At 39.2% G+C, this 14,235-nt stretch overlaps 2 protein-coding genes across 5 annotated transcripts; both read right to left on the reverse strand.

The window, feature by feature from the left end:
- Positions 1-1,751: 1,751 nt before the first annotated feature.
- On the reverse strand, positions 1,752-10,970 carry LOC130186173 (phosphatidylinositol 5-phosphate 4-kinase type-2 gamma-like). 4 transcript variants are annotated; one of them, XM_056402976.1, is made up of 10 exons: positions 9,764-10,970; positions 9,571-9,668; positions 8,356-8,452; positions 7,185-7,334; positions 5,321-5,467; positions 4,794-4,832; positions 3,480-3,593; positions 3,141-3,399; positions 2,876-2,979; positions 1,752-2,732 (listed from the first exon to the last, which is right to left on the reverse strand). In XM_056402976.1, the coding sequence occupies exons 1-10, from the start codon at positions 9,911-9,913 to the stop codon at positions 2,652-2,654; spliced, it is 1,239 nt and encodes a 412-aa protein (XP_056258951.1). In that variant the 5' UTR covers positions 9,914-10,970; the 3' UTR covers positions 1,752-2,651. The 4 variants fall into 4 exon arrangements, with proteins under 4 accessions (XP_056258951.1, XP_056258977.1, XP_056258968.1 ...); XM_056403002.1 differs by having other exon boundaries at positions 9,760-9,846; XM_056402993.1 differs by lacking the exon at positions 5,321-5,467.
- A 333-nt stretch (positions 10,971-11,303) lies between these two features.
- LOC130183895 (insulin-like growth factor-binding protein 3) lies at positions 11,304-13,719 on the reverse strand. Its single transcript, XM_056399638.1, has 4 exons — positions 13,198-13,719; positions 12,657-12,685; positions 12,439-12,558; positions 11,304-12,314 (listed from the first exon to the last, which is right to left on the reverse strand). Exons 1-4 carry the CDS (start codon positions 13,511-13,513, stop codon positions 12,210-12,212), a joined length of 570 nt encoding a protein of 189 aa, XP_056255613.1. The 5' UTR covers positions 13,514-13,719; the 3' UTR covers positions 11,304-12,209.
- Positions 13,720-14,235: the final 516 nt, after the last annotated feature.

The raw sequence follows: 14,235 nt of genomic DNA on the forward strand, positions 1-14,235 counted from the left end.
CAAGCTGAGTTGTTTTATATATATATATATAGATATTTATATCTATATATATATAGATATATATACGTTTGTCCAGATTTGGTTATTCACTTACCTATTTTGACCTTTAAATATACTGTAGAATTTACTCCTGGGAGGATACGAGAGGCTCCAGCTCACAGGAGCATCATGCAGTGTAGTTACATCTCATATGCTGGTGTGCAGAAGGTTCATGTTTCAAACTGAGCTGAGAGCATCATTTTGTAGACAGGTGGGAGTCCTCCAGTAGCCAGAGGACATCACTTAACACTCTTCTAGCATTTGAATGTGAGGTGTTTTGGATCACACCAGCTCTTGTTAAAGGCCCCTACTGGCTTCGACCTACTTCTTTCTAGGTTGAAGTCATGGACTCATTTTTATTCCATCATACCATCTCTGAGATGGTTTCACTTTCATGGAGTTGTGAAGTGATTTTTCTGGGGAAACACATGTAAAGACAAATGTGATGTAAACACAATAACTAGAAGGCAAATGGTGCCAATATGGGGATGTTTTGTAGATTTATAGATGTTGGTGTTCAGGAACTATATAAAAAACATGAGGTTGGTATATATGATATGGAATAATGATATATGAATGATATAGATATAGAATTAACTCTATCCAATTGCAATACAATAATCCTGTGCTTGTTACAGATCGCAATGCATGAAAGAGAAAACCCAGCTTTGTGTTTTCCCTTAAATACTGACATTGATTCAATCCACTTCTGACATGTTTGTGTTTACATTGCTGTGAAAGCTTCAAACTCGGGCCTCGGCTCTGGAACATGTACACAACTCGAAAAGAACAAGAAATGTTTTACTCAGAGTTTAATCCAGCGTACATTTGTAAACATGATTGTTGATAATCTTCTAAAAGAAAAATGAATGCAAAGTTACTGTTGACAGGACAAAGATTTCAGTGTAATGGAAACATTTTTGTTGGGCTTTTTATGCGTTTTTGAAGTTTACTGCTTGACATAAGTGCTGGTGTTTATCTTCTTGGTCCATTTTGGACCATTTTTATATGCCAACACAAAACTGCTCTGCACCGAGTTTGGTGTACACTGTATGAGAAAACTAAACTGAGACTGACATATCTAGAGAAAATAATCTATAAAGAGTGAATGTACAATAATAATTAGCAGAGACGATCAGTTTCATCTTAAAATAAAACAAAATTTCCTCTCCGCTCACAATTTAAAGCAAGGCTGCTGTGATTATGTCAGTTTTCTGGTTTTTGTTTTTGTTTTGTTTTCTGTAATTTATCTGGTGTGTAATTTCGTTAAAATAATCTTGAATTCACTCTCACAATCTTATTCCTCCTCATCTCCCCTCCCCTGCCTCTGTTTGTCTACTCAGCTCAAAGTGAAATCCTCATGGTAATCTTATCAAGAATGTGTGCCAGGAGGACTGGGACAGGGGAGGGAGGACTAAACAAGGACAAAAATGACTGTTTCATCACTGAGAATGCATTTTATAGGAACACATGTACTGTTGATGCCATAGTCACCTGTTGGACTTACAACCATCTCAATCTCTAAAACTGAGATTTAAACCGCAGCTAAGTTAAACCTTTCAGTTTCAGGCAACAAAAGGAGACTGTTTGTACTTACATCTGCAGCAGCCTATAGTATTTTACTCACATATTTACAGTCAGTGGTAGGTTTCCAGTAGTGTTAAGGCATCCAAAAAAGTGAAAGTGTCTTTGATGAAATGACCAGTCTGGTATGCTTTTTGTGAAAATAGGTTTTAATACACCTGATCATCAGATCATCAGTATTGATAATACATTCCTCAATAAACAACATTTCCAATGGCTTTACCTATTCATTTAATAATCACAGAAGATTTTTAAATAATCAATTTCTTCTTCTTTTTGATATATGTGTCTAAAGATATAAGGTAACAGGATTTGATGCTTCATCTACACCATTATGTTTGTGCTATTAATTTTGAATCTGCACTCTGCAACATTTTCATGTAAAACTACAACAGCCTTATCAAACATTGGTGCTGAACAGGACATGAATATTGTATTGTTCCTAATTGATACCCTGTAGATTTGTCTAGTTAGCCCAGATTATTTCCTTCCCAAGTGTTGTCACTGATGGGGAAGAGGGAGTCAGAAATCAGTATTTAAAAGCGAAACCAAAATCTTTTTCCCATGCAGCAGACTTCCACTGATGGAAAGCTGGAAAAATGAAGGATGAATGTGTTGAGAAAACATGTTTTCCTGGACACCTTCATTTTTTTGTCAGAGGTGCTAATTTACATCACCTCATATGATTTTATTTCTGCAATCCTGTATTTCTGGCTGTCACTCAAAGCTGCATTGGTGCTGGCAAAACTTTAAATGGAAACAAAAGAAACCCATTAACAACAGCAATGAGTTGCCAAGAAAAGTTTTCTTCCTGTCTGCAAATTACAGCTCGTCACTCAAAATAAAGACAGAGTCACATTGTGCAGCAGAGAATAATGTGGAGGGTAAATACTCAGACAGCACATAAATCATATAGAAATTAACAGCAAATTTTCACAGCTTCTTAATATTGATTTGCTGTGGCGTTAAGTATGGTATAGTGAGACTCCTCTTGTATTAAATGACAAGTGGACGAGTGAATCTTTGAACTAGGCAAAGATGTTAGCGATGAACTCTCGGAAACGTTTAGCGTACTGCTCTGGATGAACTGTGGAGATTTCTGCTCCAGCCTGTAAAAACACACACACGAGACACAGTCGATTAGAAATAACTTGACAGGAAATCAAATAATTTCTTTACACTTAGCAGGATAGAGATGAAAGCGTGCATACTGTATGCAAAGCAATCCCTTTAAAGAACACTGATCTCTCACCCCGTGTTTGACAGCCTTGGCAGCGTGAGCAGCTTTTTTCTTGGTGTCATACTGTGTCAGCACGTCAATCAAACCCATAAAATACACCTCTCTCTGGGGTGCACCTGCATGGGAGTGATTCACAGCATTGGGTGGGTGATATTGATCTGCAAGTAGGATCTTATCTGCTGCAGCCCAGCGTGAAATGAGGTCTGGGTGTATTACAGCCTTGAGCTCCTATAACCTACTTAAATTCACCAGAGATATCTCAGCTGTCAGGACTCACCTACAGCGCTCTGAATAGCGTACACATCCACATAAGGGTCAAACTCCCCGGGACCCATGGGTTTGAAGGAGTTCATGTAGCCAGCAATGCCCTCTGGTGAGGTGGAGCTTGGGGCAGGAGCCAGGCCGTTTTCCTCCTCCCCTTCCTCGTCATAGGATGACTCCATCTCCTCTTCCTCCTCCTCCTCCTCCTCAGCCCGCTCGACATCATGGATGCCCAGCAGAAGGCTGTAGTCCATCATCCTCATATGTACCAGAAACTGCAGAAAGAGGACATGCACGCTCGTCGAATCAGAAGAAAACATTGACGGGAATGATTCCTTAAACTCGCCTTTCTTACCTCAGTATCTCTGATGAGCTTGTCCATGATCTTCTCTTTCTCCTCGTCACTCACATAAACTTTTTGCATGTTATTCCTGAAGTCCACGTCCTTGTAAGTGGGCAGTTCTTTCACCTGTAAATACAGAGTGAAGGTTGACTGAATTACATGCAGCATAAAAATCACAAAGTGAACACAGTATTCATTAGCATTTTTCTCATTAACAGCCTTCCTATTTCCAGTGACATAAAAGTCAAACAATATTACCCCAAAAATTGTTTTCAGAATCCACAGTTTGAAAAGATCAAAGGTTTCTGCAGTTATTTAAACTCTATCCATTCAACCAGCTACTTAACAGCATTTTATCTAGGTCAGAGACGCTCCAGGCCAAACAGAGGGCCTCTGATGTTATTTAAAGTCATTTGATAAGAGATTTTACAGTGCAAACACTTTTGGAAAAACCACACTGGTAAACTAAACAATAACAATAAGATACAACAGAAACTGTAATTTTCACACACGGCTGTCAGTCACACATTTGAAAAAGAACCTTTCTCTGGTTTGCGGTGAGAGATACAGCACTGTACGTCCACACCTTCAGACAGCTGCAGAGTCGACTTCAGACTCTTCTCAGTCATACTAATATGATATGATGATAATATGAATCAAAAACATTCAAATCTGTTAAAGGGACCCTTCACTAATTTTACATGTGAAGATAAGTTAACACGTCAGGAGAAATGATATCTTCAGGGTTATGAGGGTTGTGTCTCACAAGCTAGGGGCATGAAATTGAAATAAAGATCCTACCAAATCAACAAGCATTATGGGAAATGTAGTAATTTGGGTTTGGAGTTTGACTAATACTAAAATTCAGGATATCTCTGCCTCTGCTGCTTTGAGTCATCGCAGTGAATCATTTTAAAAACTGAAGAGCAGAAACCCATTTTAGTGAAATACTGAACCTATCTTTTAGGGGACAGAAACGTTTTTATCTTGTACAAGTCAGGCCATAGACAGTAGCTGCGCCAAACTTTCTTATCTGAAAAGGTCCCCGTATAATTAAAGGTAACATTAATAACAAAGGATCCTCAGCTACACTTGCAGGATCTAATTCATCATCTTACCAATGAGTCTGAGTCAAATTACATCAGACAGAACAGACTCATGTGAGGAGTAAATGATTTTTGTTCTCTTTACATTAGTTGACAGTCCTTTAGATTTTCCAAGACCACACGTCAATAAATCGTCTATAATCGACACAGTTGTTGAACGGCAGAAAGTGGAGTTTAAGTAGGAGCTCATCATGCAACTTTTACCAAAGTCTGATCTCACCTTCTCTTTAAAACTTGCTTCACGAGACACCAGGGACCCCTGAGGTAAGAAAAGACAGTCACTGATTACTGTTATCCTGGCGTACAAGCCCCTGAAACATGATACATGAATGGGCATGAATCCTAGAGTCTGCTTGCAGCTGAGGTGGTTTAGGCGACGTAGGCATTTCTTAAATTCAGAGAATTAAAGCCTCTGTGTGTATTATGCAGAGCCTTTACAGTATCTTTCAAGTCAGACAAACTGTACTAGCGCTCCCTCTCCTCCTTTCAAAAATTTCTGCGTACAGCATCTGCTTCTTAGCAAGACTCAAAAATTCAGTTGTAATGAAAGTTTATGACATAAAAACATTTACCAAATTTTTATTTTTGGTTTTCAAATTCCAGTGAAATAAATCAAATAAACTCTAAACCATAAATGCTGGTGGCAAAAGGGACTGAAGTAAAACTAAAAACACGACTGATGCTTCAACACATGATGCACCAGACTTCTGAACCCTCATCCAGCCCCGTGACTCCTGCAGGGTTTACCTTGAGGTCGTACTTCCTGTGCACATGCAGTCTGTGGCTGAACATGTTCCTCATAACTAACAGGTAGGTGTCCTCGCTCTCAACAGTGACTCTGTACATGGCCAAGAACTGAGGGAGCAGCGTGCTGCCGTGGCAGGTGACAATATGCTGGAAGGGAGGGCAGCAGTGAATGAGCAATGAATCGAAGGAAGCATGAGCACAGCAGTGAGGCATAAATGAAAGTGCTGCTGTCTTTGCTTAAATGCTCTCCCAGATGATCCTTCACTGGCCTGTGATCAGCACTGGACAGGTTGTTTGTCTCTGCTGTACTCTGTCTCCCTCTCTGGCTTTCTGCTGTCTAAAGAAGTACTGAAACACTAGAAGTAATTGAGGTGTTAGAAAAAAAAAAAACACACGATAGTTCTTGAACATGACAGATTGTTCACCTTCTAAATAGCAGTTTGACATAAAGGATATCTTCATTTTAACTACTTTAACTTTACTACTAATAGTGCTATAAAGAAATGTTTTTTCTGAGTGGGTCCCTATTTTGTTTGGTTTCGTGCAAATGCAGCAAAAGCATGCAGGTGACATGCTACACATTTCTGCCAATGTTGTCACACTATTCCACTGATCTACAAGTAGCAGCAATGCACCAATAAACACAGCAATGTTCCCGAAAAGGCTAGAAGAAGATGACTGCTAGCAAGTTAACATGGATGTAAACTACACAGGTTTCAAAATGTTTTTAAAAAATTGGCTTTGTACATTTTTTTATTAGGAATAAGACAGGATTCAACACATTTTCAGGCCTCAAGGAAACAAACAATGAGTTTTGGTGAGAAATACTGCATCGTAAATAGAAACGTTGCTTGTTTACAATAAAACACACACACAACCACACACACACACACACACACACACACACAGAAACACACAAACACAAACACACAAACACACACACACACACACACACACACACACACACACAGCACCTGTAAGGTCCACTTTCTAACTTTTTGTCTGAACAAACTTCAGACCATGAGATGAAAGCACCAGAGAAACCTTGTAAATGGACAATGAATTACATTTTTTGTCTGTGTGTGTATGGTTGTTGAATAATGGTTGTCATGGGATACCGTTTGTTGTCAAACATTTTTTCTTGGCCATACATCTTTTTCACAGTAAAATGAACGTTGGCTGAATGTAATATAGCCTCAGTTTCAGGTTGCTGGCATGGCACATGCTGACTCACTGTCACATTCTCATGTCTTCCTGGAGCACTTGAATGTAATAGAGTCATTGTTAATGTGTTTAGCAATACTTGTGATTTTCCTGCTGTAACAAGTCAAAATATCTGCTGTGATAAAGGCCTATTAGGCCAAAACAAATGCAAATATGTTACGCTACACTACAAAATATTATGCATTTATTTCGACAGCATGACAATACAAATCAAACCGTATTGACTCAAGAGCTTTTCGTCCATAACTAGCTTTTGCATCAGTCCTCTTGAAACAGAAAAAGGCCTGATGGAGAACCCTTGCTTGGCATTCTGTATTTTTAACCAAATTTAGATATAAAAACAAGAGGCCCTTATCATGTGTCATTACTGGTAAAGGAAAAACCTCCTCTGTTTGATAGCTCTGATGTTGTAAAATCTTTGCCATGGCAACCTGAGAAAAGAAAAAGCAACTCCTCTCTGCTAGTATACAGCACAAAATGACATGTCCCCAATAGAATTCATCCTCAGCTTCCACCCACTGAAACTTTACACAAAAACTAGAAAACACAATAACTCACTAAAATGTGGGCTGAAATTACATTTGTGTCGCTTTGAAAGGACATTTAAGCCTGAGCTTACTCTACCCCCTGCCACTCATACCTGGTGATATTCAGAGAGGATGTTGTGCATTTCCTCCACCTCCTCGCTGGAGATTTCTTTTATTACCAAAGTGCGGTCATAAGACGTCAGCAGCAGCCCCTCGCGTTGCCCCTCCTCGTCCTTGAGTGGAGGGCTGCGGACCAGAGACACCTGTTGGTGAGTGAGAGGAAAAACATCATGAGCACATGAGACATCCACTGTACAGTAAGTCTGCCCAGTGAAGCTGTTACATCTCTTATACTGGGATCCTGTTTTTAAAATCATTTTCACTGAAACACTGTAGAAATTTGTAATGCAAATCTCTACCACAAAATATTCTTAAGATTAAGATTTTGGTGGTCAAAGGTCAAAGTTCTAGGTCACGGTGACGTCACGTTCTTGTGAATGTGATTTATCAGGAACACCCAGAGGGAATTTCATTACATATGGTGCAAACATTCACTTCGTCTCAAGGATGAACTGATTAGAATTTTGGTGTCAAAGGTCAAAGGTCACTGTGACCTCACAAAACACATTTTTGTCCATAACTCGTGTATTCATACCCTAATTATGACACAGTTAGACAAAATCCTATTAGACAAAATCCTATTAGACAAAATGTCTAATAGGATAAAAAGATGAAGTGATACCAGCAGGTCAAAGGTCAACTTCACTGTGACTTCATAATGTTCTCCAAAACAGCTCTGGATATAATTCAGTGCTGTCACTCAAGAAGGGGAGATTGTGACCATATTTCCTGCAACTTGGCTGGTTGGTGGAGGCATACAGCTGTGAGGTGGTGATTCTAGCTTGTTATGGATCTCACAGGAACATAAAAAGATGACGTTTGCACTGATGCTCACTCTTTTTTAAGACTATTCTCACTTCTAGATCTGCAGACTTTAAAGTGCACATACAGCTTGCCTCACATCATTCTGTGCTAACCAAATGTGCACTGTGCAGAGTGGATGATGACTCTGTGTGCCACCTGGCACATGCAAATATCACACAAAGATATGCAAATTTAGAAAGGAACAGATAAATATGTATTTTTGTGTGTCTGGTTTTAATAAGAGAAAGCAAAGAAAAACCTTGAAAGTTCTGAGTTTGTGCTGTTTTTCAACCTGCTTGTTTTGTCCATGCTTTTTCTGGACTATAAAACATTGATTCGAGGTAAGTTTACATTCATTACCTGATAATCTTGGTCCTCAATGCCAAAGCGCTCTCGCAGGTTTCTAAACACCTGTGGACAGTACTCTTTGAATTTGAACTGTCCAGGGAGATTCTCTCTGAGAAACAAAGAATCAATGCTTAAATGAATATTAAAAATGTGTACAATTTCACATCATTTGTCTAATGTTGTCTAATGTGAAATAGCCATCACTAAAGGTTTTGTTGTCACTTTCTACATCTAAACACAGCATAAATACAATATTTCAGTGTCATGTTATCAAAACGATAACATGGTGACATCCCTGCTGTTTTGTGCAGCTGTTTCCATACTGATGTGCTCATTCAAAATGAATGAAATCTATTCAGAGATAGTAACCAAATCAGACAAAATAATTTCCCAATGGACACTTTCATTGTTGGCTATGTCTAAATTATTCATATAACTTGACTGAATTCTTCTCAGCATACAGCTGTTTCCCTTGACTAGTTGGATAAGATGAAACATCAAGTCATGTTTAAAAAAAAAAAAAACATTTGCGTAAAATATCACAGAGGCAAGGAAAACATATTTTCTTGTTCTTCCCACCTCTGTTTATAAGTCTTTACACAACCCGGATTCCTGAATGGATTAAAGGATTAATGAAAGCCACTCAGTTTTCTAGACTCCATCCTTATAGAAACTGAACCTCCCAGCAGACAGAGTGTATAGCACAGTTTTCATAAACAGTAATGATTTTGAAGCGTACTATATCTGACACCCTTGTCCTACTGACACTCTGTGCTCTGTGAGCCCTGCAACATCTTCAGATGAGTTCATTTATTATTCGTCTGGCACCTATTAATGCTGTGGTGTTATACAACCTTTGAAGCAGCTCATTGGATGGCTATTATGCTGCATTTCCAACTTTAGTATACGATATCATTCTTTTGCATGGCAGTAACAGTATGGCATATTTCAGGCTGTAGTCCATACAAGCTCACATTTGATTCCTTTCATCTTTTTTTGGCTGATGCCGTCATTATTGTTAGTGGTAATAGCTGGAGCTGTGAGAGTGTTAAAACTATTGTTGGTGGAGAAAATTATTGTCGTCCTCTGAATCGGTCTGCAAATTTCTGATAAGCACAGGCAGGCAAATAAATCACAAAAGCTACAAAAATCTGTGCAAGTGACAGGAAGCAGGATGAAGGGTCCTAGAGTCAGGCAGACAGAGCTGGAGAGAGTGGAGCACAGTACTTGTTAAAGAGGTGGTTGTTGACTTTTATCTTGGTGCTGGCTTTGAAGTTGTCTGGGAGCAGCATGACGGGCACAGGCACCTGGCTCAGGTCATTAATCTGCAATGATCAATGGATGAAGAGTTCAGGGACATATCCTCACTCGGACCGACATGAATACACATTTGGGCTCAATAAGCAGCTCACGTACCTACCGAATGATTGACTCCCCACATCAGCACGCTCAGCACGGGGTCACTGGCTCGGAAAACCTCCACTTTCTGCTGCACAAAGTGTTTCTTCTTGGTCTTCCGTTTGGACGCCAGAGAGTTGAGAGGATTGGAGGCGGCGCTGGGAGAAGACATCGCGCTTTCACAGGTGTCCGAGCGTCAGGTCTGTGAGCAGGGCTTCTGCTGTCATCTGCAGAGTCCCGTGTATGTAAAGTAGCCTGAAGTCCGCCCTGCGGAGTCTCTGCAGCAACAGCAGCAGCCTGTTGGCGCTATGAACCAACTTCTGCTGGACCAGAGACTTAGCTGTAGGCTACTGTCAGTATGATGATACAATAGGCAAAAAATAATAATCTCACCTCATTCATGCATGTGATGTGTGACTGGTTTGGAACTGGAGATTACAGAAGGCTTTAGCAGCAACAACAACAACAACAATAATAATAATAATAATATGATAATCAGTGGTGGAAGTAAAAGTACCAATACAACAATGTAAAAATACATTCATTCACTCAATACAAGTAAAAGTCCTGCATTAAAAATCCTACTTTTGTAAAAGTACATAAGTATTTGCAGCAAATGTAGTTGAAGTATTAAAGTAAAAGTACTGGTGTGGTCCCTCTGACTGCAATGTTGTCATATGTTTCATCATTTGATGATTAATACTGAAGCATCAGTGTGTAAGCAGTATGTTACTGTTGGAGCTTGGATTTTGTATACAGTTTTACAGCCAGGAACAGGGACACCAGATAAATCTGAGGGGTGGTGAGATGATTAATGGGAAAAGAAAGAAGAAAAAATAGTGTTCTGATACACAAATCTGTTTTCAGTTTTTGGACTTTTTGTGTGTGAGTGTCCAGTATTTCACAAGAAAAGCATGAATTAGAAGAAAGTTCAGAGTAGTAGTTCAGAGAAACACAATTTTGGATAATATTTTTTTTTTCAGTTTTTCATTTTTTTCTGTCGTTTCCCCCTGGAGTTTATCTTGGGACCAGCACTGTAAGGTCTTTCTTCTATGTATCTAAATGTTCTGGGCAGAAATCCAATAAAACAGGGCTGTTGTATTGGATTCTGTTGCAATATGTAGGTGTTTCTATTTTTCTGTCACTCAGTGTAATCATGCTCTCAACGCTGCAGTATAAGTCATTATATTGAGGGGGTTTCTGCATCTATAATGAAGCAGATACCTGACCCCATCCCTCACTGTCATATTGCTTTACTGCAGCCAAACATTTGTTCTCTCCATAATGGTTACAGGAGGCTCCAAAATGCTGAGACTTTACAATCTTTCAGATATTATACGCAGGTGTGTGGGTTACTGATAAAAATACCTTTTGCTAAGTGACACTCACAGTTCTGTAGTCATGTTACATGTTATCTGTTACCTTCAATCATGCATCTAGCCACATGTGAGATTCTTATCCTGAGAAGTCTTGCAAGTTCTGCCTTATGCTTCATCTAATGGACTAGATGGAACTTACTTTGTGAGAAAATTTATTTTTATTTCCAAAAAATTATAACTCAGTGATTTTTATTCTTTATTATAACAATTCAGAAACTCAACAATAAAACAGATGAAGTCTGTTAAGGAATATTTCGTAATACTGTCCATCTTTATTGGTCTTAAGTTTGTATTCTTTTTAAAATCACTTCCTCCTTCCTTCCTACGTGAATCTAAATCTAAACCTAATAGCCAAAGGATAAAAAAAAACAAAACAATGCTGCCATGTAAGTTTGTGCTTACAAACATAGAAATGTCTAGTGTTTGCTCTTATGGACGATTCAAAGTAGTGGAAATAACATAATACTATAAATAAAATACCATATTCAAAGTAACATAAATAGGATTACATCTATAGATTATGTACAGAAATTACAGTAATACAGTTACAGTGGTTTCAAAGTAAAAAAGAAAATACTGAAAAATATATAAATAGGATTGAGTACATACAAAAGACTAAACTACACCTGAACCTTATGTATGATATACTGTATATACAGTAATGTAAAAAAAAAAAACATGTTTCCAACTATTCCTATATAGAAAACTTGTAATCAGATAAAATGTTAAAATCTTGAAACTTAGAAGTAAACCCCTTGAAAATGTGCAGCCCAGACTGTAGGTGCAGTTCCTGAAAGTTATTGCAGAGTTAAATGAAGAGACAGGTTGTCTCTGTAGGATGTCTCGCTCCAATGTGACACGTCAGATGAAGACAGTCTTGATATGTTCAGTAGAGGGCGCAAGGAGACAAAGATACACCTGATTTTGAAACAGATTTTCATTGGTGGAGAGCTGCTTCTGGTGGATGGAGAGTGAAAAGTGAGGCACCATTTTCACTTCCTTTAAACTCTGTGTGGTGTTCCTTCATCTTTATCTCACACTGGTAACGAAGCTGCAGCCTGCTCTGCTTTAGTCCAGGCTTTATGCATTTTAACAACTCAGGCTGCCTTTCTGTTTGGTGTTTGAGGAGACCGGCATGCCGTTCTCGTCCACACACCAACACTTGCCACGCTGCTTACCTCGTGACGACCAACACTGCACAAACAGAGCAAGCAAACAGACAGTGAAGCTTTCATGTGGAGCTGCAAATACAACCACACCTCCAACCACATGATATTGTTTCAATGATCTCTTATAGTGCATCTTAGATTAAACTCACCTGCTTCTTTCTGAAGAAACCACGCTTGTCACAGTTGGGCATGTAGATATCATGATTTGACTTAAATAAATGGGCATCCAGACCTTGGATGAGTGTTGTTAGCAGCTTACGACATGGCGCCTGTAGGAAGGGTTCAACAGATACATGTAAGTGCATGTCTGATTCCAGGTTAGTGATGTACTATTTCACTGAGGCAGATGAAGAGGATTTTTTTTTACCTCCTCTGGATCCTCAGTGGGTCCTGGATCTAGAATTAGAAATAGGCGTAAATATTTAGCATCTATCACTTATTACCATGTGAATATTGGAAGTGGAACAACACAAAATTCCTCTGACTGTGAGGTCAGCTCCAATTACTCTTTTTTTATTAACTCCTCAAAAACTCAAAAAACTGTCACTGAGCCATAAAAGCATTTTTCACTACATCTCTCTCTTCTGATATTTTTATTTCCCAGCTGCTGCAGGACTAAGCAGTTGAGCCATGGAAAAAAAAAATTTAAAAACAAGGGTGTTTCTCTGTTCAGATTTTCTCTTGACCATAACAAACTCATAATCATGTCACAGGGAGATTTGTTGAATGTCCCTATGTTGATTTAAAGTGAAATTAAAGTATGTAACCCTGTCAAAAATCCACAAATAAAATCAGCAAAGGGTGAGATGAAGCTGAAAATCCACCACTGTGTCTCACCCACTGAACAACTCTGCTTCATCCATGCATTCACATCACCATCCAGCCATAAAGTGCTGTGTGGGACTTACCTGCAGTGTTGGTCTGTTCAGTCGGGTTGGCGCTGCTGGCATTACTGCAGACTCCTTTGCCCTCCAGCAGGGCACGGAGAGGCCTCGGCTCATCATCTGGAGGTGCACAACGCAGACCGTGGGCACAGCTCACTGTGTAGACCCCACATGGTTCTCCAACAGCCAGAACGGTGTTGTTGAAATCTACAGACGGCTGACTCTGTGAGGTCTTTGCTTTACAGCCGGGACATCCTCTGGACGGTGTGGTCAGCGGCACTGGGCTTGACAGAGCCGGCTGCAGGAGGAGCAGCACCAGGATGTTTAAATACAGAAGCATCTTACTCTGAAAGTTGTCCACTAATAGATGTTAACAGTCCAGTCTCTGTTTTCTATTAAGACTTCCTATTCTAACTCTGTTCCCTGTTTTGCACTATCTCTGTTTAGTTCCACAGACTGCAGTTTGTCTGTGTGTCAAAAGGGTTATATAATTCCCTCAAGCCAAGACAAAGTGATAATGAGGCTGACAGACACCACTGGCAGCAGCTTTTAAAGAGCCCAAACCAGCGGGGAAAGGTATGGGAGGGTACGTGATGGAGAATGTTAGCTTTCCTTCTCATTTCCACACAGCAGAGCACACCCCGTTTCCCCTTGTCTCTGACACATACACACTCACGCATGCTCATACCATTTGTTGTTTGTCATCCTGCAGGATAGTAATGTTTTTCTCCACTGATTGCTGTGTGTGCTGCTCCGTTGCTCTCTCTTTGAGGATAATTCATTTCCAGAGCTGACACTTTCATGTGACCAACTAATTGTAACTCAGCAGATAAGAAATTCACTGTTGATGTTTTATTGCTGGTGATAATAAAAAATATATGCTTTCCATCAGAATTTAAAAGAAAATCTCTTATAATCAGTCACCAGTAATTGAAGTTGAGAACTTAAATCATCAACTCCAGTATAAATAAGTACAACTTAAAACAACTTAAATCTCAGTATATTTATTCAAGTGCTGTATATGTAATTTTACAGTAGAAATTTACTTAAATACTTCCATTT

The sequence above is a fragment of the Seriola aureovittata genome, chromosome 2, assembly GCF_021018895.1.
Source record: "Seriola aureovittata isolate HTS-2021-v1 ecotype China chromosome 2, ASM2101889v1, whole genome shotgun sequence".
Classification (NCBI taxonomy): Eukaryota; Metazoa; Chordata; class Actinopteri; order Carangiformes; family Carangidae; genus Seriola; species Seriola aureovittata.

What these genes read in the sequence shown, in the direction of transcription:
- LOC130186173 (XM_056402976.1), bottom strand. Translation starts at nt 9,913, where the DNA reads ATGTCTTCTCCCAGCGCCGCCTCCAATCCTCTCAACTCTCTGGCGTCC. An exon ending in ACAGGAAGTACGACCTCAAG is followed by an intron (nt 4,833 to 5,320) that starts GTAAACCCTGCA and finishes TTCTTACCTCAG; the next exon opens with GGGTCCCTGGTGTCTCGTGA. An exon ending in AGCTCATCAGAGATACTGAG is followed by an intron (nt 3,400 to 3,479) that starts GTAAGAAAGGCG and finishes CTCTTTCTGCAG; the next exon opens with TTTCTGGTACATATGAGGAT.
- LOC130183895 (XM_056399638.1), bottom strand. Translation starts at nt 13,513, where the DNA reads ATGCTTCTGTATTTAAACATCCTGGTGCTGCTCCTCCTGCAGCCGGCT. An exon ending in TGAACAGACCAACACTGCAG is followed by an intron (nt 12,686 to 13,197) that starts GTAAGTCCCACA and finishes TTCTAATTCTAG; the next exon opens with ATCCAGGACCCACTGAGGAT. An exon ending in GTTTCTTCAGAAAGAAGCAG is followed by an intron (nt 12,315 to 12,438) that starts GTGAGTTTAATC and finishes CTGTTTGTGCAG; the next exon opens with TGTTGGTCGTCACGAGGTAA.